At 41.7% G+C, this 26,533-nt stretch overlaps 1 protein-coding gene across 1 annotated transcript; it reads right to left on the bottom strand.

Annotated features, from left to right (window-relative positions):
- Nucleotides 1-824: 824 nt before the first annotated feature.
- Nucleotides 825-9,669, bottom strand: TMEM45B (transmembrane protein 45B; the record flags this gene model as incomplete). The annotated part of the gene is made up of 5 exons (XM_083368632.1): nucleotides 825-933; nucleotides 2,575-2,720; nucleotides 3,845-4,029; nucleotides 7,857-8,069; nucleotides 9,486-9,669. 5 exons carry the CDS (start codon nucleotides 9,667-9,669, stop codon nucleotides 825-827), a joined length of 837 nt encoding a protein of 278 aa, XP_083224758.1.
- Between the last annotated feature and the right edge of the window lie 16,864 nt (nucleotides 9,670-26,533).

The following is a 26,533-nucleotide window of genomic DNA, read 5'->3' as shown; positions in this document are numbered from 1 at the left end:
ACTCTAGGGGCCGGTGCTCATCTCCGTTTCAAAGCCGAAGAGCCAGCGCTTGTCCGAGGACGTCTCCGTGGTCATGTGGCCGGCATGACTAGACGCCAAAGGCGCACGGAACACTGTTACCTTCCCACCGTAGTGGTCCCAATTTTTCTACTTGCATTTTTACGTGCTTTCGAACTGCTAGGTTGGCAGAAGCTGGGACGAGTAACAGGCGCTCACTCTGTTACGCGGCACTAAAATTCAAAACTTGGAGAGCACTGCAACTTTGGAATTTCTTATCATTTGGAGAAGTCGGGGTAGTCACTGTCAACATCATCCTTCTCAAGATACGGCAGTCAAGCATGTCCTCACAGTCAGCAGCTCAATCATTTGAAATAATATCTATGGACCCAATGTCCCGATAGTGCAAAATTAGAAGGCTTCTTCATGATAAGGTTGGGAATTCTTTCTATATAACTGAAGATAAGATGGATTAAAATATGTTACAATAAGCAAATCCCGATTAAGTTTAGTGGCTTCTTTCAGAGATAGTGCAAAATCGAGCGGTTTTTTTCATTGTTGATAAAACAAATTGCTTCATTAAAAAGTGCACCGTTGGATAAAGTTTGAACATCTGGCAATTAGAAGGATTATCAATTCTGTTTCCAGGGACTATGGCAATCAGAAGATACGATAATGAAAATGTAAAGGAAGCGCAGCCATCTTGATTTTATACTTAGACAAAGACGTCTTGATCTTTCCAGATACTATAAATATTTGGAATGTCGATTATTTCATTTTCAGGTTTTTGGATATAAATAGAAGCATTTGGAACAATTCATCCTGGCTTATTCTTCATCCGATTCATTTAAGAGGGGAGCATGAGTATTTTTTTGCTTCCTTATGCTAAGTCCAATCCCAATCTGTACGTTGCTCCTTTTACAATTCTTGAAGTAGCTATGGACAATGATAAGACATAATTCGATTAGTCCCACCGTAGTTCTGTTCAGCTGATTGTTTATGGCAGGGGTGTCAAACTCAATTTCATTGAGGGCCGCATCAGCATTGTGGTTGCCCTCTGGGGGCTGGGTGGGCGTGGCCTACTGGGTGGGCGTGGCCTAATGGGTGGGCGTGGCTAGAGTGCCTACAGCCTACTGGGTGGGCGTGGCCAGCTCTACATCGTTCGCATCAAGGGTGCCTATGGGGGCCTGGGCAGGAGTGGGACAGATCTGGGGGTCTCTGGCAGAAGGAGGGTCTCTGGGCCAGGGCCAAAGCAGTGGGGGCCATTCCCTCACTGTTTCCAGGATGGCTTCGCGGGCCACATGAAACCACTTTGCGGGCCGGATCCAGCCCCCGGGCCTTGTGTTTGACATGTCTGGTTTATGGGGTCTTTTGGGGGTAGGAAACCGGGAGAAGCTTTCGAAAACCTTCTGCAAACAACCAGGGTAATTTGTTCTACAAGAATGAGACACTATTCTCTCCCCACTATGTAAGTAAGAAGGGGGGAAAGGGTATATCAGGGAAATAACAGGAAGAAAAGGAAAAAAGAGAAAGAGGAAATACAACACACACACAGAGTGAGAGAGAGAGGACCACTCATTTCTCATTCAAGTCCACACCTTAGTGGGACTCACTACCCATAGTTTCTCCTTCAAAGAATGTGGCCCTTGATAAACAGGTTCCCCATTCATATGTTATACCTGACACTTAACAAATCTACTTTGAAGGGAATTCCGGAGTTGCCTAATGGGATGCTAGAAACATAGGAACTGAGTAGGTACATTCGGGAAGGAAATATGTTCTTCTGGAAGGAGACATCCTCTCACTGAACTTCTCAGACTATGAGGAAACCTTGTCTTATTTGAAAAAGGAAGCTGTGTCCTACCTGACCCTAAATGGTTCCCACTGAAAGAGTGAAAAGGCAGGTCTCCTTATGGGGGAAACCTGCTTCATAAGTCAAGTTCTGCTCAAAAGTAAGAATTTTGCAAGAGCGTCCTCAAGGACCTGCAGCTTTTTAACTCTTAAGGTGATCAAAAGAATTTGGATCTTTGCTGTGTTACATCCTCACACAATTAATAGTCTGTCAAGCAATGTGGTGAACTAGTGGGTCCCAACTGGTTAACTACAGAAAGCTCAATCCACACCACGTTGTACAGCAGGAGTGTCTAACGTTGGCAACTTTAAGATTTTTGGACTTCAGCTCCCAAAGTTCCTCAAGCAACCATGGGAGTTGAAGTCCACAGTCTGGTAGTTGCTCAGCAAGTCTTAAAGTTGCCAACATTGGACACCCCTTCTACAGAGTATGCCTTGGCTTAGCCTGTTGAATGAACCTGAAACCCTTGATTTATTTGGTAACCCAGGATTAAGAAAACCAATAAGTGTTTACAACTTGGTTTCTTTCTTGGTCTGAACAATTTGTTCCTGGTCTCTATAACATGATCACAAAAACTTGTTGTATTGAGACACCATGCTGTCATTGGACAACCACCAGAGGAAGCAAAGTTTCTTGTATTTCTTCACATGCAAGTCTCTGCATACCCGTTTATTCAAGGACATACTGTAATGTTGATCAGGAACATATTATTTCAGAAAACTTACCAATAAACCAGGGAATAATTCACTGCCGTAATGAGGATTGCAAGGGCATAATGCCAGCAAAAGCACATGGTGATGAACATGTTGTTGTTGTGGTCATTCAGATCCCATACTGGTCCTCCCCATGGTGGATACAACACAAAACCTATCTGGTAATTTAAAAAAAAAAGCATTGATGATGTACTATGCAATTAATGGGCATACCAAGTTGCAAAGATTTTGGGTAAAGCACAAAGGGCAAACATTCATTTTAGAAGCTGTCCAGCATGAAAATGATTCATCTACACCTTATTTATGTGTTTTGTGCAGTGGTGGGATTCAACCAGTTTGCACCACTTTGGCTGAACCGGTAGCTAATTTTTTGTTGCCCGGGCCCAGAATGGACTTCTGGAAGCGACATCCACACAGAGAACCAGTTGTTCACATATTTTGAATCCCACCACTGGTTTTACCCCATACTCTTCTACCAATGTCCAGGCTCTTGTGATACTCTGATAAAGAGATTTGAGGGCAGTGAGGCAGTGGTTAAACAGAACCAGGGCTTTTTCCCTCATAGAACGCTCAGAACAGAGTTCCGGCACCTTTTTTGGATGGAACCTTGTAGGGTAGGCAAGGCGGGTTATATGACATGTGTGAGTTCCGGCACCTTTTTCTTTTACAAAAAAAGCACTGAACAGAACTATGATTACATTCCTTATTCAGAACTTTGAATTAGCCAATTTCTGATCAGTTCATATTGGACGCACGCACAAGGGCAATTTGGAAATAAACCTCCGTTTGATTATCAGTGGCAGACACTCGCATATACAGAACTTGTATTATACACATTAGAAAACTACAACATCACATTGCTTTTTGACATAATTGCCATTCAAATTGAGGCACTTGTCATAACATCTTACAAGGTTTGTAATTCCTTCTGCAAAAAAAAATCTCCCACCTGGGAAGGAAGCCACCCGTAACAGCATTGTGAAGTGCATTGTCACACACACACACACACACACACACACACACACACACAGCTGGTTCATGTTTACCAAGGTGCAAGCACTAAACCTTTTGGTCAGTAACCATTAATTGCTGCACCCCAGGTGGTCATTTGACCCTTGCTTGAGGACATGGCACTGGACTTCCTCTTCAGATCTGCTCTAAGCTGCCCCATACTTTATACAGTAGATTTAAAGGGATTCCCACGAGTTGCCTTGAATTGTAGCTTCTTCACCATGGCCAACAGCCAAGCTCATTTAATAAGAAAACTGAAAAGAGAGCCCACCTGCCAAAACCAGGTTCCTTGCAGGAGAGCCAGGCTGACTGCAAATAAGTCCAAAATCAAGTTGTTATGCACAAAGACTTGTACAAAGCAAGTGGCAACGCCAGCAAAGATGGCCGTCAGGAGCATGGAATGGATGTGTTGGTCAAGCTCTGGTCGGTGACTGGTATGATATTGGAAGAGGAAGCCTATTAAAATGCAGAAGTTGTTCAAAACTGCAATTGTTTTCAAGAAAGACCTTTGTACCTTAACATTTTTTGTAGCAATTTCACTAAACATTACAATTTACAATAAGAAAAAGTAATACACATAAAGGGAGACTAAAAAGAGAAAAAAGAAAAGTGCAGGAAAAAATTGGGAAAGGCAGAAAATAAAAATGCTGCATCTAAAAAGCAAAGACTTTCTCCTTGATCACAAGTATCACCATTTTAGTAGATCACCTTCTCTTAAAATGGAACAACTGGTCTCTCCTTCCCATATCTCATCTGTCACCTGTAAACAAATCCATAAAAACCTCAACATTTAAAGTCCTGATGTCAGCAAAAGTTCATTAAATATCGCCAGAGATAACAAATCTATTATACAGTCTTGATCAAATAAACCAACTTTCTGAGCTCTGAAAGCAAAACAGCCTGCCATGTTTTCTTTTTTTAAAAAAAACAAACATGAATATACCTCTAGCTTTTAATAACTGTGGAAGCCCACAGTTATTTGTGGACAGTTTAGCAAGACAGTAAAAAAGGACAAGCCAAAAACTAAGCAACTGTCAATAAAATGAGTTGCGTTACAAGTTTATCCTGTTCTACCCAAGATGTGACCCATAGGGCAAAGTTTATGGTATACATGCCCTCCAACGCAAGAGAATTTCGGAAAGAATGTGCAACAGGGCACTCCTGTTTAAGCCATCCCTATAAATCCGATGCATTGACGATGATTTCAATTGAATCCAATTTAGCTGGGATCAACTCCGGTGGGGCAGTGAATCTTTAGCTCTCCTCCACTCCCAGAAGACTTCAAACCTTTGAGGGAAATTTAAATAAAGCAACGTTAAAGTGTGTGAGAGCCAATGTGGCCAAGGCTGCAGGCCAGAAATAAAGGAGGCTCTGAGTTCTAATCCTGCGGTAGAAACCCAGCTGGAAGACCATGAGATAGTTACTCTCTCTCAGCCCTCGGAAGAAGAAAGCAAGACCAAACTACTTCTTTCAAATACCTGACTCAAAGATATCCAATTTCTTTCTTTCTTCTTTCTTTCTTTCTTTCTTTCTTTCTTTCTTTCTTTCTTTCTTTCTTTCTTTCTTTCTTTCTTTCTTTCCACTCTCAGTGACTCTGGGCGGCTTACAAACAATAAAAACCCAATATAAAATTCCTTCCCTTCCGTTCCCTTCCTTCCTTCCTTCCTTCCTTCCTTCCTTCCTTCCTTCCTTCCTTCCTTCCTTTCTTTCTTTCTTTCTTTCTTTCTTTCTTTCTTTCTTTCTTTCTTTCTTTCTTTCTTTCTTTCTTTCTTTCTTTCTTCTTTCTTTCTTTCTTTCTTTCTTTCTTTCTTTCTTTCTTTCTTTCTTTCTTTCTTTCTTTCTTTCTTTCTTTCTTTCTTTCTTTCTTGGTGTGGCTACAAGACAAATTACTCTCATATCTGGATTAGCTTCTGTTGTTTTATCAAGAGAAGCCCAGAGGTGAGATTCTCAGGGTGCATCAAGGAATGCTACCTTATTTTCAGATAATCAGATATTTTCAGATAATCAGCCATGTTAGGAAAGAGCAGGACACTGGCTTTAGCCAGTGAGGCATTAATTGCTCTTTGGAGATAAACAAGTTACAGGGATGAAACCTGAGCAATGTAAGACAAAGCCAACACTTTCTTGAGCTGAGTGGAGTTAGAACCGGTTCGCTCAGTGGGATCTGAGGCTTGCGTGGGAACTGTTTAGCTCCCTTCCCAGAAATTAGTGCAGGTTCGCATCCCACCAGGCTCAAGGTTGACTCAGCCTTCCATCCTTCCAAGGTAGGTAAAATGAGGACCCAGATTGTTGGGGGCAATAAGCTGACTTTGTAATAATGCCGCTTGGGGTGTGTGTGAAAGCCCTAATAAGCAGGCATATACATAGAATGAAGGCTACTGCTAAGCTTGTAAGCCGCCCTGAGTCTTCGGAGAAGGGCGGGATATAAATGGAATTAAAATAAAAAAATAAAATAAAAATTAGGAAGTCCTGTAGGAAGAACTGGGTGTCTTGCATCAAACCAGCATCAGTAGCTTTAGTGATGGCATTCTGGTCCTTCATGTTGCTTGTGCCCAGTGTTCAGTGACGGATGTGTAAAAAAAAAAAAATGCAGGAAATAAAGTTTGAAACAGTTTATAGATGTTTATAGATAATTAAGAAAGGCTTGGCTTCCCAAAGTAAACACCTGTGGTTTCTGATCTTCTGCCCCTGAGATGAATGGGATCAGCCTCTGTTTGAATTGGCAAGCCACATCTTAGTGGTGAACGTTAAAAGACTAGATAGGGGAGTAGCAGCCCTGCATCTGCTACATACAATGCAATTCTTACAGATCGAGTCCAGTTTCCTTGCATGATGAAAGTGTCCGAACATGCTGCTTTTTTATATATATATATATACACAAACCTGTCTCCCACTCATCTTTGGCTTTCCTGCTTCTTCTGCTTTATTTCAACTCATAAAGAAGTTCAGATGGAGGTTCCAGAAGGATGGATAAGATGTACAACCAAACCAACATCGGTAACAAACTCTCAGGCTCACCGATAAGCAGATAAGCTCACAATGACTTAAACAGAATTTTGAAAGAAAACCAATTCTGCAGCATCCTTACAATAAAGTGGAAGAACGGAAGCCTCGCTAATAAAGGAAATACATTTTGAGGGAGTGTTTTGGAAGAGTAATGCATAAAGCACCAGTTTTATTGCTCTCCTGGGGCTCTGCTGTAGGGCAAAACAAAACAAAACAACAAAAAAACAAAACAAAGGCAATGCCTTGAGACTTCAGGCACTACTCCATGTAGCTAATGGCCAAATAAAACCATAAGAGTAATGAAAAGTCATTAACCTGGAACACAGGCAGAAGCTAGAGGTAAAATAAAACTACAAGCAAAAATATTTAACAAGCAAAAAGCATGGAGCCAGATACAGAATCTGAATAGCAGAACTGGAAGTCTTTTTAGTCCAACCTCTTGTCTGAGCTTGTGATCCTATACCAGGAGGCCCCAACCTGTGGGCCGCGGCTCACTAGGGGGATATGATGGGTTTGCAACTGGGCCATGATAATGCCAAGCGAGCACGTGTGCGTGTACATCCTCACCTTGTAAGAGCAGTAGGCAAGCACCTACTAGTGTGCTCCGTTTGTGTGAGTGGCAGGCATGTGCTTGCCGGCTGCTTGCACAAACCATCCAGTTCCCTACCACCACCACCAGCAGCAGCAGCCAGTCCACAAAACCGGAAACGTTGGGGAACTCTGTTGTATACCATTTCAGAGGAAATGGTTGTCCAACCTGGAGCACTCTCACTAACCCACTGATGGTGGCGCAGTGGTTAGAATGCAGTATTGCAGGGAAACTCTGCCCCACAGACTGGAGTTCGATCCAGACGGAACTCAAGGTTGACTTAGCCTTCCATCCCTTTGAGGTCGGTAAAATAAGGACCCAGATTGTTGGGGGCAAGATGCTGACTCTGTAAATCCGCTTAGAGAGGGCTGTGAAGCACTGCGAAGCGGTATACAAGTCTAAGTGCTGTTGCTGTTGCTATAACCAAAGAGAAAGGGAGACATCCAAGCTGAGAGAACAGGATAGTTCCTCTGCAGTCACTGGGAAGGTCTTATCTGAGACTCCTGCTTTGTGAGATACATAGAGAGTCTTCTTTAAGGGGCAAACATATAAACACAAATTATTTCCAAGTGATAGGAAACTCCTGTAACCCTTGTTCCTTGAGTGCAACAAAAATGGTACCTAGAACTTCCCAAACACCTAACAAAGATGCTTCCCACGTACTTACTGTCTCTTGGTTTGTACCTACCTTCCACAAAAAGTGCAATGCCAAGCATGAAGCGGTCCAGCCCAATAGGCACTAAGGTCGAGGAATAGGTGACTATATCTGCTGCTCCAGAGATCAAAAAGAATAAATACATGGTGGAATGTTGCCAGTTCATCAACTTCACCCAACTTTGTGGTTGCCCACTGTAGAGATGGAGGTGGGGTCCATCGGGGACAAACTGCTCAGCAAGAATCCCTATTCAACAGAGACCAACGTTGAACAGATCTGTTAGGAAAGGTCTAACTGAAAGGAAAGTAAGACGGTAAATACCAGTGGTGTCTGCAAGGTATGGTTAAAAAAAAAGTTGATGTGTGACACACATCGAAAACAGGTAGAGCTCCCATCAACTTTGCTGGATTTTTTTAAAGCACCCCACGAATACCACCAGCAAAACTAAAGTAGCATTGTGAGGTATGTAGCAGGAAGTAATTTGTAATTTTTCCATGCTTCGGGGATTTTCCACGGACAGCCAATGTTTTTCTTTTCAACACAACTGCTTCTGTTTGATTGCAAAGCTTTGTATCCTAGTTTTGGCTAAAAAGAAAGCAAGCCTAACCAATATGCTCAATATATTTTCTTTTTGACTCCAAAATGTTGACATGAAATAATTTTAAAAACCAACAGTAATGACCAGGGGAAAAAAATAAGGTGGGGGGGAAGAAAACCCATAAACTGCAGCAAATAACTCCAAGTGCATTGCAGATGATAAATTTAAGTGGATCTTGAGACAACAGTGGAGTGAAGGATATAATTTGCCTGTTTAATTGGCTAGATATATTCATTAAAACAATTTGATGGTTACCAAAGAATTAAGTAGCAGAATTTACAACATTATTAATTCAAGTTGGGATCAAAACTGCATATGGCAAAAGCCCACTTTGTAGAAGTCTTATTTAATTCCTACTTAGTGGTAAATTTAATATCTAATTAGAAATAAACCCTACACAGTTTGACCTCACTGGCTGTGAAATCCAGGATTTGAAGAGTGTTGGATTAGGATGGTTGATTTCGCACTGTGATGAGTTATACAAATAATCTCACTTTTAATTTGCCCTCCAGATTTTATTTTTTTTGACGTAGGTCAGGGGGTCTCCAACCTTGGCAACTTGTGAACCTCAATTCCCAGAATTCCTCATCCAGAATTCTTGGGAGTTGAAGTCCACAAATCTTAAAGTTGCCACACAGAGGGGATGGGGGGGTGTTTGTCAATTTATTTTTCAAAGCAGCAGTGTGCAGGACAAGAAACAATAGATGGAAACTAATCAAGGAGAGAAGCAACCTGGAACTGAGGAGAAACTCCTAGCAGTGAGAACAATTACTCACTGGAACAGCGAGTACATTTCTTGCTTCATGTGGGTGCTTCACCATTGGAGGTTTTTAAAGAAGAGATTGGATAGTCACTTGTCTGAAATAATATAGGGTCTCCTGCTTAATCAGGGGGCTGGACTAGAAGACCTCCAAGGTCCCTTCCAGCTCGATTCTGATTCTAAAGTTGCCAAGGCTGGAGATGTAGGTGATTAGTTTGCTTAAAAGGCACACATTCAAAGCAAGGAGAGCAATAAGCATCTACCTTCAAATTTCTTAAGTCAGTTGTCATATTCTGAGTCTTACCTATCAATGAAAAGCCCACTTTGACTGCCCCTTCGATGACCTCCACCTGTTTGAAGTTCCACTGTACGTGATCGTTCTTCTTCGATGTCCTGGTGATATGTTTTAGCGAGTATTTCACTGACCACCAGAGGCCAAACAATATAAAGAAAGACCCTGGGAGAACATGGCCCTTTAAATTTGCCATTCTGGTCCCGTCACCTCCTGGAGAAAATATCCCGATGTTAAAATCATTCAGAGAAGTGTAAATTGGGACCCCAGTCCGCTGACTCCATCCATTACAACGTGAGACTGTGAGTCCAGCACAACAATTTATGAAGAAATAATAGCTTCTGGAAAGAACAGGGACTGGAATAACTGGTTTCCATTTGGAATAAATTCTTCACTTTCAGGTTTGAAGTTCTGAACTCATTACCAGCTCAGTTTGCAATTCCTCTACCACTTTTAGACGTGTCTTTTCTTTTCTATTTCTTTTTGAGCCAGACCAGATCAAGAATCCAAGGAGTCTCCCTTATTTTGGAAGCCTATGTCAATATAGACTTCGGAAAGCCCATCCACAAACTTTACTGGCCCCTGTTGAATTTGTTCTGAGTCTTGGGTTCTTTTAACTATGCCCAATTTAGGGGAACCAAAGATCCAATGACACAAGTCCCCAGACCATACACACAAGCAAGCATTCACAGCTATTACACACCACTCCACTTTCCCCCACTGCCACTCCTACTCCTACTCCTCTTACTAGAGAAAATTATCTTTCCAGCTGCTTCAAGCTGTTTTATTTCCAAACGCTTTTCTTTCTTTCTTTCTTTCTTTCTTTCTTTCTTTCTTTCTTTCTTTCTTTCTTTCTTTCTTTCTTTCTTTCTTTCTTTCTTCCTTCCTTCCTTCCTTCCTTCCTTCCTTCTTTCTTTTCTTTTCTTTTCTTTTCTTTTCTTTTCTTTTCTTTTCTTTTCTTTTCTTTTCTTTCTTTTTTCTCTTTCCTTCTTTCTTTCTTGCTGTCTCTTTCTTTCTCTTTTTTCTTTCTTTCTCTTTCTTTCTTTTTCTCTTTCTCTTTTTCTTTTTTTCTTTCTCTTTCTCTCTTTTTTCTTTTCTCTTTCTCTTTTTTTCCTTCTTTCTTTTTTCTCTTTGTTTTGCTATTTCCTTCCTTCCTTCCTTCCTTCCTTCCTTCCTTCCTTCCTTCCTTCCTTCCTTCCTTCCTTCCTTCCTTCTTTTTCTTCCTCAACAGCAGAACAGGCCCTTCCATTTGCTAAACAACCTACTTTCTCACAGTCTTCCACCATTCTGCCAAGGCCAGAGCAAAATTCCTCTACATATGACTATTTTACCACTGATTCCTTAGGAAACCCTCTCGGTATCACAGACAGGAAAGCTTCTGGTCATGCCATACATCAATCTTTGCTTATGTGCAGAAGAATAAGATGTTCCTCTCAAAACCCACAAAGAGAGATTCCTTTCAAAGCAAATACATTTAGGTTATCAGCTTTTAACTTTGCATCAAACTAGTCGCAAGAAACTTGCTCCTATTTTTTTCCCATTTTCGTAGGCAACAAAGTCACTTAAAACATAAGATGTATTTGTACAAAGTCCTTCTTCCTTATCTTTAATTTCTATTTTCTCTTTTATTCGTTTCTGTTCCACATGAGTCATATCCAATTGATTATCCAGTAATTTTTCAATTCCCTCAAAATTTGGTTCCAGGGATTGTAACAAATATTTTAAATAGAAATTCCATATCTAAGGATATGTGGTGTTTGTTTTTCATCATATTAAATACCACACTCTGGTGGCCAAAAAAGAATAATCAAAGTTTATGATTTCTCAATGAAAGTAAAGAGGAAGGTCAGACATAGACATCCAAATGAATCAGCACCAAGCTGAAGTAAAAACACAGAAATATTCTCACAAAAGACTAAAGGAAGTTTGTTAAAGGGAACAAAGGAGAAATTTCCTGACAGTGAAAACAGCTTGGCTTCCATTGTACCACCTTGGACAATCTCTTAATAATTTACTTTTTATTGACTCTGCTGGTGCAGTCTAAGTAGTTTTACAACTGCAATTCGATTTTTCAGATTAGCAACAGTGCATAATTTCTTTGGGCATGGCAACAATCTCTATTTGGGCTGCAGTTAGATGCACTTCCCTTTTAATTTCAAAATAAATTGTTTTGGATCTTCTTCCCCAAATTAATTGAGGAAAAGAGGCTCTTACATTAGGAAAATGTTTCTAGTAAGAAGAACACACAATTTAAACCTTTTAGGCCTGGGTATGATCTCCAGTCTTTCAAAAATTAAGCTCAATGTTTCTGTGAGATTAGCTTTCGTCAAGATGAATTCCTAAGACAATTTCCAGTTCTATAATATTTGAATCTAAGATAGAGGGGTCTTGTAAGATCTGACAGAAAGCATTTGAGAATATCTGGGAACATTATTAAAAGTGAGCTAAGATGGTCTCAGGAGGTTTTAGCGATGGACAGAGGTAACCTGTTGTTTCTCCTAGTCAAGGAGTGTAGGAGAATCAGACCTGCCTGTGTTGGAACTGGAGCTGATTCTGAAAAAGAGTCACAGAACGGATTTTGCTTTGTAGAAAAAGGCTTGGCGTCATCAACTTCCCCAGTCACCTGTTGTCAAGATGGGGCTGGGAGATCTGGTAAAGATTTTAACCCAGCCTATCTGGATCTATTGGGCTGGGAAAGACTGTGCTGTTGAGGATCTAACCATTTCTCTCTAAGAAAGAATACAAAATAAGAATTTTTTTCAGCTGCATGGGGACTGCTGAAACTTCTTTCAAGTGAGGTGTAGGGATTAATATTTATTTTGTGGCTGTTCAAATATCTATATCTTTCTGTAAATACGCTTGTATACCATCCTGGCACTTATTTGACATCTCCTTTATTTGCGGGCAAATATTGCAATATATATTTATTATAAGGGGATGCCCTGGTGTCTTTTTATGCCACACCCTTTCAGATGTAAGGATGGTATTTAACTAGTTCAACCCATGTTCATCTTAAAGTCAAAGGTCTCAGCAGAACTTGTTTAAACTAGCACAAACGTTTATCTCTTTTCAGGTTATCAACTGAGAAGGCTGCCCTGGTCGTTATGATTTTTTTTCTTTAAACATTGCCCTGCCAACTGCCACATTCTTTCCCATGTTGATAGAAATTGAACAAACAAGCAAATAAATAAAATTGTTTCAAGAAAAATCATACACACACACACACACACACACACACACACACACACACAAGATCTTTATTTGTTTATGAATTCCAAAGGTTAGGAAGATGATTAGAGTTGGCAAAGGAGAAGGAGAAGGAGAAAGAAAAGGTAAAGGAGGAGGAAGAGGAGAAGGAGAGGGAGGAAGAGGTGGAGGAGGTGAAGAAGGAGAAGGAGAGGGAGAAGAAGAGGGAGAGGGAGGAGGAGGAGGAAGAGGAGAAGGAGAGGGAGGAAGAGGTAGAGGAGGAGGAGAAGGAGAGGGAGAAGACGATGGAGAAGGAGAAGGAGGAGATGAAGAAGGGTGAGAAGAAGAAGAAAATAGGTTTTTACCTGGATCAAGTGGTTTAATTCCTACTTGCAACCATTGTAGAACTCAGTCTACCTCTTCGCTCCGCACAAAGACTACTAGTGGCAAAGCTCTGGAGTCTTTGTGGAAGACAACAGCCTATAACATGGTTCATGCCACACCCACTATAGAAACAAAAGGGCATACTATATCTGTATTGGTAGATTTCAAAGTCTATCTGTTCAGAGTTGCTAGTGGCAAATTTGTTTAAAATCAAGGTTGAAAGAGCAACAGGATATCCAGCACTCTGGGCCGCACTTTCTGGAGAGAGAGAGAGAGAGAGGGAGGGAGGGAGGGAGAGAGAGGTGAATGAGAACTCAACATTCATTTATGAAAAAGAATGAATGGATTTCTTGCTAATTTTACAATCTGCATACGTTTTTCCTTCCTCTATTCAGCCAGATTTTCTCAGGCATAATGTTCTTTCAAATTCACATGCCTGGGTGAAGATGCCCGGCCACATCTCTTTAGCAATCCCAGGATAAGAATCAACAAACTTCCTTCTTCTCACGGGGGTGGGTGGGTGTTTCCGCTTGTTTCCCCACACCATTTCGTTTCACAAGTATTCCAACTTGGGAATACCAAATCCCCAGAGTTGCAGGCAAACTGTTCAACCAACCAGTACCGAGCCACCAGATTTGTATCTGGGAACGCTCCAGGATGTTTGCTTTCCTTTCACGTTTTGTGGTAATGGCAGTCTAGAGGTTGACTATGGGCTCAATCACTGTCCACATCTGTCATATCACCAAGGTGGCTGGGAGTTACAGTTTGAAGTGGTTGCAGCCACATAAAAAGACCGTGGTAAAGAGCCATTGTCCTCTATTTCCACCTCCAAGTGATGGCGTCTTGGCTTGGGCAGGCCTTTTGAAAGTTGTGGATACTGTAGCCCAACACATTAGTAGATCAGCTTTCCAGGGGTTCCAAAATTCTAGATAACTGCTAGATGGCCAAAAAAAAGACATGCAAAAATCTAAACTTTTCCAGCCATCTAGTGATTCTCTAGAAAAGCACCTTTTTGGGAACATGCTAGTTGAGTATTCCGTATCGACTGGTTTCAACGAGAAGGATAAAAGCCTGTCCGGCAGAGGCTTATCCCGATGACTCTGTGCCACTAGCAGCAGGAGTTAAAAACCTTAGAATTTTTGTTAAATTTTGTTAAAAACCTTAGAATTGAGTGAAAAAGAGAGTAAGTGTTCCGTTACAGAGAACCTACACCAAGGGTAGGCAACCTTGGCTCTTTTATGACTCACGGACTTCAACTCCCAGAATTCCTGAGTCAGCATAGCTGACTCAGGAATTCTGGGAGTTGAAGTCCGTGAGTCATAAAAGAGCCGAGGTTGCCTACCCCTGACAGACACCAATGTTTCTCAACCTTGGTACTTTGTGGACTTCAGCTCCCAGAATTCCCCAGCCAGCACTGCGTGGGAGTTGGTCTACCTACACAGCTGATAGTTGCTAAGGTTGCAAAACTCTGCTTTACACAGATTTTTTTTAAAGCAATAAACTAGTAGAGATTTATGTGTGTACTATAAGCACCACCTAATGGTTAGAAGAAAAAGCAATTTTTCAGCCTTTGCATTTTAAAATTATTTTTTTGGTTTTGCAGGCAGGGGCAGCAGCATCTGTCCAACCCTGAGCTGCAAAACTAAGCAAAACGTAATCCAATTATTATTTTCATGGGCATCAGAGAGAGCAATAAACTAGATGGCCACGTTGAGCCAAAAAACATCCTTTTCTGGGAATATTCAGGTTTGCATCTTTCTGAAATTTTAAGAGAATCCTTTGAAGAAACGTAGTCTTAACATTTAAGAAAACTTTGGATGCTAATTGATATTGTAACGCTAGGGGGAGCTTTATATTCACAAATGGAAACTGACTGGAGGAGGTTACTGCAGAAGATTTCTAGAACAGCATACAAAATAACAGAAGGGACCTTGGAGGTCTTCTAGTCGTCCAATCCACTGCTCAGGCAGGAGATCCTGTAAGATCTGCTATAACCTTATCAACCTATTAAGATCTCACCTCCATCCCATTTACACATTGCTCCCATTTTATCTGGCCCTTGGCTGCTTTTAACGTTTTAATTCTTAAAGGTTAATTCTTAATGGTTTAACCTTTTAATGTTCCTATCGTTTTATGTTATGCTCGTATATTGTCGTAAGCCACTCAGAGTCACTTTACAGCAGGGGTCTTCAAACTTGGCCCTTTTATGACTTGTGGACTTCAACTCCTAGAATTCCTCTGCCTTTGAAGACCCCTGCTTTACAGTAGGATTGGCAACTTGTGAATTTAATAAATAAATAAACAAACTTTGCCCGTGGAAAAAAAATGTTGCAATTTCAAAATGACATTCTGGGAGGTGTTTCTTTCCCCCAAATTACAGGGGTAGGCAACCTTGGCTCTTTTATGACTCGTGGACTTCAAGTCCCAGAATTCCTGAGCCAGCCATGCTGAGGGGAAAGGGAGAGGTTTCTAAGCTGAGCCATGCTGGCTCAAGAATTCTGGGAGTTGAAGTTCACGAGTCATAAAAGAGCCAAGGTTGCCTACCCCTACCCCAAAATGTGGTTGGGTTTTGCGTGTTGGGCACCAACATGTGGAAGCCCACTCTCTCTGTTCTTCTCGACCTGCACACCTAGTTATGAGCTATGAGGAGCCAAAGACAACATTATGAAGGTCCACTCTAGCATTTAAGACACCAGGCTAGAAGCCAGGAGCTTGTGAGGTCCTGGCCCCACTTTAGGCATGGAAGGCGGCTGGCTGATTTGGGGCCAATCACCAGGAGATGAGGAATTCTAGATCTGCTTTAGCCATGAAAGCCGGCTGGGTGACTAGATCAGTCACTCTCAGCTCAAGGGTAGGTGGTTGGGGGAAAAACAGGAGGAGAAAGGAATATTGCATGTGTTCACTGCCTTGATTTATTTCTAATTTCTAGAAACAAACAAAAATTGGTGAATAAGAAAGTTACTGGGCTGGGTTCATGCCACAAAGAAGGGCAAATGAGCAAATTCTTTTGTCTGTGTGCTGAATCGGCCACCGACCGTTAATTAAACTGGATTTTATTATAGACTGGCTGGCATAGATCCTCCCGGATTTCAGGATAGAGACTTTTCCAGTCTTCCTCCCAAGAGGGGCATGCTGAGGCCCAAAGATTGCTCCTCTGTCACATGGACCCCAAGTGCGATCCACACCGGCACTATCACTTCCCATTGCTTATCTTGGGAGCTGGGGAAACATTGCACTGCAAATAAGGGTACAGTTGTCACCTATTGTTGTGCAAGGGTCTATTTTAAAACATTCATTTATCCCCGAGGTCCAAGAGTGCGGGGGAGGGGGGGCAGAGGGGGAGGAGGGGGGGGCCGTGGCAAAGCCCAGCTGTCTGAACCCAACGCAAATGGGCCCTTCAAAGAAGGAGGCCGGGTGTCCCAGCGCCAGCCTGTCCTGGCTGGACGGCTGGGAGGAGGCATCTCCCTCCAGCAGCAGACAAGGCCCGCTAATAGTGTTTTGACGTGTTGCTTCAAGCACAATTTGTGCGGCTCGGAAGGGCTCAGAAACAGCTGTTTGGAACCTGATGCTGGATGATGGAAGAGAGAGGGGTGAAATGGAGGTGGTGGGGTAGGGTGGCGGTGAAGGGGGGGGTGGGAAGGCCCAGGGATTAATGGGAGGGCTAATGTCTTTCCATGGGACTGTCTGCCCTGGGCTCTTCAGTAAGTGAACCTGACATTCATTTCTCCACATTCTCTTTTGGAAAGCCGGGACGGAGCTCTGGCTTGAGGCATTGGACTAAGAGCGTGGAGATCTGGGTTTGAGGTCATCTTTCCTGGGGGAACTTGGGGATAGTCACTCTTGCCCAGCACAACTTGTCTCACAAGGTGATGGTGGGGAAATTGGATATCCTTTAAAAAAGGCCAACTGGACGTGACCAGGATCTCCAGCTGCTGATAGGTGTTGGGCAACAGACTTCATTACTATAGAGTGTTATTATAGAGTGAAGAGAAAGTCAGGAATGGAATGGAATGGAATGGAATGGAATGGAATGGAATGGAATAGAACAGAATAGAATATGGAATGGAATGGAATGGAATGGAATAGAATAGAATAGAATAGAATAGAATAGAATAGAATAATAGAATAGAATAGAATAGAATAATGGAATATAGAATAGAATAATGAATGGAATGGAATGGAATAGAATAGAATAGAATAGAATAGAATAGAATAGAATAGAATAATAGAATAGAATAGAATAGAATAATGGAATATAGAATAGAATAATGAATGGAATGGAATAGAATAGAATAGAATAGAATAGAATAGAATAGAATAGAATAGAATAGAATAGAATAGAATAGAATAGAATAGAATAGAATAGAATAATGGAATATAGAATAGAATAATGAATGGAATGGAATGGAATAGAATAGAATAGAATAGAATAGAATAGAATAGAATAGAATAGAATAGAATAGAATAGAATAGAATAGAATAGAATAGAATAGAATAGAATAGAATAGAATATGGAATGGAATGGAATGGAATGGAATAGAATAGAATAGAATAGAATAGAATAGAATAGAATAGAATAGAATAGAATAGAATAGAATAGAATAGAATAGAATAGAATAGAATAGAATAGAATAGAATATGGAATGGAATGGAATGGAATGGAATAGAATAGAATAGAATAGAATAGAATAGAATAGAATAGAATAGAATAGAATAGAATAATGGAATATAGAATAGAATAATGAATGGAATGGAATGGAATAGAATAGAATAGAATAGAATAGAATAGAATAGAATAGAATAGAATAGAATAGAATAGAATAGAATAGAATAGAATAGAATAGAATAGAATAGAATAGAATAGAATAGAATAATGGAATATAGAATAGAATAATGAATGGAATGGAATGGAATAGAATAGAATAGAAGTTGGAAAGGACCTGGGAGATCTTCCAGTCCAACCCCCTGCTCAAACAGGAGACCCTGTACCATTTCAGATAAATGCCTGTCCAATTTCCTCTTAAAGATTCAATGTGATGGAGCACCCACAACCTCTGAAGGCAAGCCTTTCCACTGATTAATTGTTCTAATCGTCAGGAAATTTTTCCTTATTTTTAGGTTGGATCTCTCCTTGATAAGATCCATCTCAGGTAGCAGAGGAGAAGAGGCGGCTGAGTGACCGACTGCGAAGGGGCTTCCAGACAGTTGAAAAGACATGTCTTCCATAAACACAATCCACAAACGTGGCTACTTGTTCTTCGTTATTCTTCTATGCAACCATCATCAACCTAACGTTGTTTTGCCCAACTATAGTTTCTCTGATTCCACTATAGTATTCACACAGAAGTCTCGCACGGCCACGTGCCACACGTCTGAGCCTGTATGCTGATGGCCAGGTGTATTATTTCAGTTTATTGGTAGAGGGATTGCAAATTGCCTACTCCTAAGAGGCCAGGTAAATGAAGTGAAGGCTTTCAAATCATGGGTCCTGTTAGAGAGCAATGAATATGAACTGGCTTGATCCAGTACAATAAATTTCTACGTATCTGGCTAGATGTTCTTCTTAAAAGGCAAATTGAAAAAAAAATGGCAGCATTTTAGAATGATCCACCCTACACCATATAGGAATCCGCGTTTTCTTTGTAGGCTCTTTATATTAGAAGATTGCATGTATGATTTTATATCATGCTAATATGCTTATTGTATTCGCAGAGTCCTTGATTTCTGAATGTTCTGTTTAAACGGTGCTGGGTTTTGAGTGAAATAAAACACTCTATTCTCTTGTGACCTTTTACAGAATTCAAGGGAAGATCCACTCTATTAATTTTAACAGGGGCTGGTCTGAATATCTCTTAGGTGGCTGAGGGGGAGGAATTTTAATACGTTCTCCAACACCTCCTTAATGCTTCTTTAAAATCTTTAGCCTCCAGAAGAAAATCACTCACATTTCTCTCCCCCCGCTCTGCTTTTTCCCCTCTGCTCCATTCCTTTCTAAAGCTTTCTTTCCATTTCAAGTGATACTGGATCCAGGGGTGGGGGTGGGGGTGGGGTGGGTGCATAAATACAAAGGGATTTTAATCCCAAGCAGCATTCTTGATGATAAAGTGATCCTGGGATCTGTAGCATGCCGGTGAATCTGAAGCAGAAAGTGGTGATATAGACACCTTTGATGGGCAAAGGATTTTTCGTTTTATATCCCCTCCAGCAAGAAGAGTCAGCTTTAATGTTCGTGGTTCCAAGAGGTCAGAAAGAGTTGAAGTCTTGTTCAACTCACCCAGCTTGGCAGGTGGAGCAATCCCTAGCGAAATGGTGCTAGAATAATCTTCCATGTACAGCCCTGTGGCTTAAGCAGGGCCCCTCTGATCTCAGCCCTTTCCCCCATTGCCAAAGGCAGACAAGCTCCGCAGGATGCGTTTTGATGTGCAAAGATGCAGAACCTGTTGCAAAAATGGTGCCTTGGAATCAAAGGAGGAGCTGTTGGTGCATTGACGTTAACAAATGGAGTGATCCGATTGGACTGTTGACCTCACTCTCGCCAAACTTCATGAAAACCAATTTTGAAAGTGTTAACATGTAGGTCCCGTGGTGGCGAACCTATGGCACGTGTGCCACAGGGGGGCACGCAGAGCCTTTTCTGCTGACACGCGTGCCATCGCCCCAGTCCTAGGCCTTCAGCTGGGTTTTATAAAACATTGTCGCTTTAGGCCTCCGCCAACGTGAGCAAAAAAAAAAAAAGAATGGCGATGTCTAATTTTGATATATGAGTTCATGGTGACCTAACCCTAACCCTAAGTGGAATTTTCCTCCAATGGGATTTTCCCATGTATTTTACCAGGAAACATAGATAGGGCAGCCTAGAAAAGTAACTGCCCTCCTAACCATACCCAAGCACTCTGAGTTCGTTGGCAATGTCCATTTTGCTCTATGAGTTCATGGTGACCTAACCCTAACCCTATATCCATGGTGGCAAACCTATGGGACGCATGCCACAGGTGGCACGCAGAGCCCACTCTGTGGGCACGCACACCATTGCCCCAGTCCTCGGTCTTCAGCAGGCTTTTATAAAACCTTTTCACTTTAGGCCTCTGCCACCATGTGCAAAAAAAAAGGTTCAATCAATCAATCAATTTCAACTTCTCGTGGGGAAAAAAAGTAGTAGGAATTAATTTATAGAACTTTTTAGTCCCACCCACTCTGCTGTTACCACCACAGCCACAGCCACCCAATTGGCCACAGCCACCCAATGGGCCATGCCTACCTGGCACCCGATGATACATAAGTGGGTTTTGGGTCGCAGTTTGGGGACTCGATCTCTAAAAGGTTCGCCATCATTGATGTAGATGATTAGATGTTACCCCAATCCCTTAGCTTCTGCCAAGCATTCTATATATCTATATGTCTACATGTCTATATGTCTATATCTATCTATATCTATATCTGTCTATATAAAATATTTATGATTAAATATTATTTTAGGAGGTCCTTAGGGCTATCTGTGCTTGTTTGTTTAATAATATCGGTAGAAGCAAGTATTGGTAGCTTGGGGCAGAAATGAGGGGACTTTGGTGGTCCCTGATCTTGCTTGCTTTCTTGCAGATGTTTCATTACTCAGACTAGGTTAAGTTTATGCTCACCTAGTTCAGGCTCTTACATAATGAAGCATCTGCAAGAAAATCACCAAACTCAGGGCCATAAAAAAGAATGGAAGAAAAAAAACATTTGAAATGATGCGCTTCTATATCTCCCCAAAATTCCCTACTTTTTTCCTCTCCTTTGACCCTTTTCTCTGCCTCCTTCCCAATCCTCTTTTCTTTCCGTTAGTATCTTAATGTTCCAATTGTTTTTATTTGTCCAACGTCCTAATGAGCATCCTGCAAACATCCCAGGTGTAATGGACTTCAAATGCCCAGGTAGGTGGCTAATGAAGCCACAGACCCTCTTTGGTTGTGTAGATAAGATCAGATAAACTTTATTGTCATTTTTTTTTACTGCGGGCACAATGGCACACATCGAAAATGAATTTTAGTCGCCCGCTCTCAAAGTGAAACACATACATGACACACGCCTAAGCATACGGTATACGATATATGTACAGACCCACACTAGGTCTCTTGTTGCCTTGCTTCAGATCTCATATAGAAGTAGTCTTGCTGGAATCCAGACAATCCATGGATTTCTGGGTTGTGTTGTGATCCTCATCTTCATCTCGAAGAACTTCTGGCTGGAGTCTGGACCCCTTGGAAGATCAATGGAGGGCAACAGTGGGGACAGGATAGCAGGTGATCATCCCAGTCGCGACCAGACAAGGCTCATCTTTCAGCAGCTGTAAGCCATTTATTAGTTGGGTTTTAATGTTTCCGCAAAAGCCCAGTTGGGTAGGCAGACACAGGAGAGAGACAAATGGGAAAAGAAATTGTGTTAATTACCAGTCCATTTATGCGATGCAGAGCTGACCGGTCTGTCATCTCTTCTTCCCGACAAGCTGCTTGTCGGATTTTACATTTTCATAACGGGATCCCAGTGGGCCCTGTGTTGCTTACAATTGCTATAGAGACAGCAGCTGCAGCTGACTTGATCTGTTAGAACAAACCGCCAATGCCTTCCGAACGCTTTGGGGAAGCATTTGTGCCAACAGTCTTGGCTAATCTCAGTTGCTTTTGTGCTTAGCTTATCAGACAAACACTCCAGTAAGGGGCTCTCCTAGAGATTCCTGTCTTCTCTCCTGTTTGAACCCTGGTGTGCCCTGGCTAGGATATCAGATCTAGGCTGCAAATACGTGAATAATCACAAGAGGGCACAAGAGATTGTCTTTTCTCTTTTCCTGTGCTGCCCTCTAGTGATCATCTTGATTTTTTTCCCCTTCCCTTCAGTAGTTTTAGCATGGGAGAGCCGAGGTGGGATAGGAGACCAGATGTAAAATGGTGAGTCAGATGGAAGTAGGTTTGAAACAGGCTTTCGGTCTCTGGAGGCCATCTTGTTAGGGCCTGGCATGACTGAAGTAGGGTCTGCTGCAGACACGGGAGCCTTTGAGGCAGGCCGCCATCTCTCTGCCAAGAATAATTGAACAAATAGTTTATCTGGAGACTCAACAGCTGTAGAGAACAGATGATTTCCAGAGGATTAGGAAGGAGCTGTGAAAGGCTACTCTCCTGGGAAGCTTAAAACCCTTTCTTGGATACAACCAGCCAAGAACACATGTTGAAAGCTCAGGTTTGCTTTTTGACCCACTCTCTGCCACCATTATTCTGTAAAATAAGGATGAAAATAAAAGACTGCTTAAGGGGTCTAATGCAGGGTGAGCAAACGTTACAGTGGAACGGGCCCTTTTCTGTGAACTTCAGCATCAAAGAGTGATGCTGAAAAGCTTTCCTGATGTGTTGGGAGAACTCCTAGAGTCCCCCACCAGCACAGCTACTGGCTAGGAATTCTGGGAGTTGTAGTTCCAACACAGGTCAGGGACCAGCTTCTTGTTGTTAGCTGCGAAGTCGTGTCTGACCCATCGCGACCCTATGGACAATGTTCCTCCAGGCCTTCCTGTCCTCTACCATCTTCTGGAGTCCATTTAAGCTCACGCCTCCTGCTTCAGTGACTCCATCCAGCCATCTCATTCTCTGTCATCCCCTTCTTCTCTTGCCCTCAACCTTTCCCAGCATTAGGCTCTTCTCCAGTGAGTCCTTCCTTCTCATTAGGTGGCCAAAGTATTTGAGTTTTAGGGACCAGCTAGGTTTTGCTTAGTTAAATGGAGCCTGAGACCAACCAACTTGGATGTGAGAAAAGGGTTTTTCCCTGAAGTCCTTCTTGAAGGATGTTTATAAATAATGTCTTAAGAGCCCATGAACTCAGGAAGAGGTCAAGGAGGATGTTAAGGATTCTGGAGCCTTTCATTTCATTGCCCAAATCATTATCAAAGCAATCAAAATCTTATTATCCCTAAGCAATAGAGATAATTAGTTGTTAATGAACTTCCTTGAAAAGGAAGCACCATGACAACGCCATGAGGAAACTTCCATGATGGAAAATAAATACATTAGGACATCCTTGTTGATTTGTCAGCAAGTGTGATGTAATAGTTAAGATGGAGGGCTGAGGAGATCCAGATTCAAGTCCAATCTCAACCATGGAAGCTCACTGGGTAACTTTGATTCAATTCCCTACAGCTAAACTTTCAAACCCATCCAGTCATTGTTACTGAGGTAAACAGAAGGACGAAGTGCTGTGTATTCCAGCTTGAAGGAAATGCGGCATATACAATATATATATTTGCTGCTAAGCTCTGAACTCAACTTGAGCTTGTGGGAAGTATTTCCATATTTTGGCCTAGATGATTGCCCAGGGCTAAGGGGATAGAAGGTCAGAAAGTGTTTCCATGGTCTTTCTGAGAAGTGGCATGTTTGAATCAAGGAAGGAAGGAAGGAAGGAAGGAAGGAAGGAAGGAAGGAAGGAAGGAAGGAAGGAAGGAAAGAAGGAAGGAGTCTTAAGCATCAACATTTTACCTTTCTCATGATCTAGATCAAGCATTCATTAGTACTATTCATATTGGACACAAATTACCTTCTGTCAGTCTTTTTTCTTGGACCCTGGAAGAAAGAACATTACTACAGGTACGTATATGTGTCTACATCTGACTTTCTCTGTGATTCTAAAACAGGCACCAGCAGCTGAAAGATAAAGGGACCTCACTGAGATCAGTCAGATTTAATCCAGAAGTTTCTGCCTTTAATTTTCTGTGGATGCAGTACGGTGTGTCTGCAACGTGATGGCCAGGGATCACCTCAAAAGGGTGCAAGTTATAAGTGAATTGGTTTTTACAGTTTTCAAAATGGAATTGTACATTGCATTCGAAACTCAGGATTAAAGGGTAGCCCTGATTATTTGTTATCTACCTAACAGATTGTCTCACAGACATCCCTACTTGGTTTAAGTTTTTTGGGTCCTCTCCATGGAAGCTTTTAGCTGGGCTAGAGAAGTCACATACATCATAATTTCAATGATGATGTGATGAGTTATTCAAATCATCTTGTTTGTATCGGTACCAAGTGTGCATTTTCCAAGAAGCCCAATCTACATTTATTGCTTGATTAGAGAACTTCTGTTTTTTTTTAAAACACCCTAAAGCTGTATTTTTAGGTTTTCTGTTTCTGTTTTGTTGAGGAAATTCATAACTCAGTGAGGTTTTTGAAACCCTAGGTCTTGCTGTAGCCCGTTTGCTTTCCTCAACCAAATATATGCAAATACTTTTTCTTCCTTGCCTACGATAGACGACCCCACATCTTTTTTTGTCTTATACCACTGTCAAATGCACAACAGCTGGCTCTGGAATAACAGTTGCAATTTTTCCTCTCTGAACCTTCTTTGAAGGATAAGGAGGCAGTGGGAGGAATCGTTTGGGGAGGATTTTAATTCATGAAGAAGGTAGAGTCTACATTTGAACACTCTCCTTCAGCACCCAGAACTATATTGTTCGACCTCCTTTCATATCAATGGCTTTAAAAGATGTTTCTGTGTGCTGCAATATCTGAAGGTTTGTCTCAACAGCAGTCTAAGATTAATATGGCTAGTGTAACACACCTATGAGTTAAAGTTTAGTGGATGGCATGGGTGTTGAAAACAAGAGCATGTGTGCAGAATGTTTACACAAGTGCAATTATTATTCAGATCTGCATATGATGTCATCAGCTAATTACTGTAGGGTTTTTTGATGTTGGTGATGGCTGCTGCATGAACTGGGGTTAAATGGTAACCCTAAAAAAAAAGTGATGCCTAATCTGTCAGGGAGTGTGACGCTGTAATCTGCTACCACAAACACAATTTTCTGTCCCAGCAGTGGAAGATCGACTCAAAAGTTAATAAAGGAAAAGTGAGAGTATACTTTGGCCTAAATGCCTACAATGAAGCTAGTTCTGCACACAAGGTGTTTACCTGCAGTTCCACATTTATCCACAAGGTGTACCTATAGATCTAGGGAATTCAGTGGGAATGGGGGTGGGGACAGGGAGGAAGCGATCTTTTGCTCCCTTGACAACAGATCAGGTTAAAGAAAATATTTTTATAGAGAAAAGAATGCACCTGCTTTTTATACTGAGTTGCTCACTATTCCTGAAATAAGTCAAAATGTCATTGAATGATATGTGGTGCATTTGTAAAGCTCAGGTTGAACTGTGGGGGTCCTTGTTGCTCACTGAGCTTGGTTGTTTTCTTTTTGATGTTTCATAAATAGGTGTTACCTAGCTGGGTAATAAAATGTGTGCATGAAAACAACCAAATTGAAAGAACAACATTAGAATTTCCCATCACCACCACACTGTTAGTTGATCTCTGTGTAGGTCAGCATAATGGCTGCATTACGAAGATGGCTTGTTTCATCCTGACATTGTTTTGAACCACCATTTGTTGCGGAAGCAAAATATCCTAGGCTGAAACAAGACAAATCACACTGTGGCTACATTCAGGTTGTACGAACATTTTTTCACACGACAGAGGAAGTCTTTTCTACCAGGTTTCTAATACCAAGATTGCTATTAGGGCTATGGAAGAATTGGCTTGTAGTGGGAGGAATTAAATGCTGAAAAATATCGCAAAAACAATATCACACAACAACCGTCCTTATAAAATGAGAAACTGGTCAACAAACTTAGAGAACCACTGAAAGAAGGAATCTAGAAGTTGGCTAGCACTGGAAAAATCCAGCTGGCCACAGCACTGCTTTGCTGCATGATCCCACTTGAGCGACGTAACCAGTTGTGGGATTCAAATACCTGAACAACCAGTTCATTTATTGGATGCAGGTCTGGGCCTCCGAGGCCTAGAATGGACTTCTGGAAGTGGCATCCATGCACTTCCGGTGGGCCATTCTAGGCCTGGGAGGGCTCCTCCAGGCCTCTGAGGCCTAGACTGGACTTCTGGAAGCAGTGTGCATTCAGCCGGTTGTCTGAACTCAGCAAAATTTAGCTACTGGTTCTGTTGGAACCGGTGCGAACTGGCTGAATCCCACCACTGGATGTAACCCAACCAAATCACTTTCAAATTCAGTCACCCCATGGACCCTTTGTGTAGCCCTACTAAATAGCAATCAGAACTACTAGTTGTTGATTATTATTTTGTCTCCCCTCCCCTGCTTTAAAAATAGGAAAATTGATAGCTGCAAGCTAAGTGTAAAGAAGGGTTTCCTTTAATTTACATCTTCAATTTTCCCCACCTTTATTATTGTTTGTAAACAATTTAAGGAGGTAAACATACTTAACTCTCCTTCCTCCCATTTTCCCCACAACAACAACCCTGTGAGGCGGGTTGAGCCGAGAGAGAGTGACTGGCACAAAGTCATCTAGCTGGTTTTCACACTAAAGTGAGACTAGAATTCACACTCTCCTGGTAATTGGCTCAAAGTCCCCCAACTGGCTTTCATGTCATTTCACTCATTGCCGCCTGGTGATTGGCCTAAAGTCACCCAGTCTTAAGATGGAACTAGAACTCACAGTCTTTTGGTGTCATCA

The sequence above is a fragment of the Vipera ursinii genome (assembly GCF_947247035.1).
Source record: "Vipera ursinii genome assembly, chromosome: 8".
Classification (NCBI taxonomy): Eukaryota; Metazoa; Chordata; class Lepidosauria; order Squamata; family Viperidae; genus Vipera; species Vipera ursinii.
Note: the sequence above shows the minus strand (reverse complement) of the source record. Positions and strands in the feature narration are given on the sequence as shown.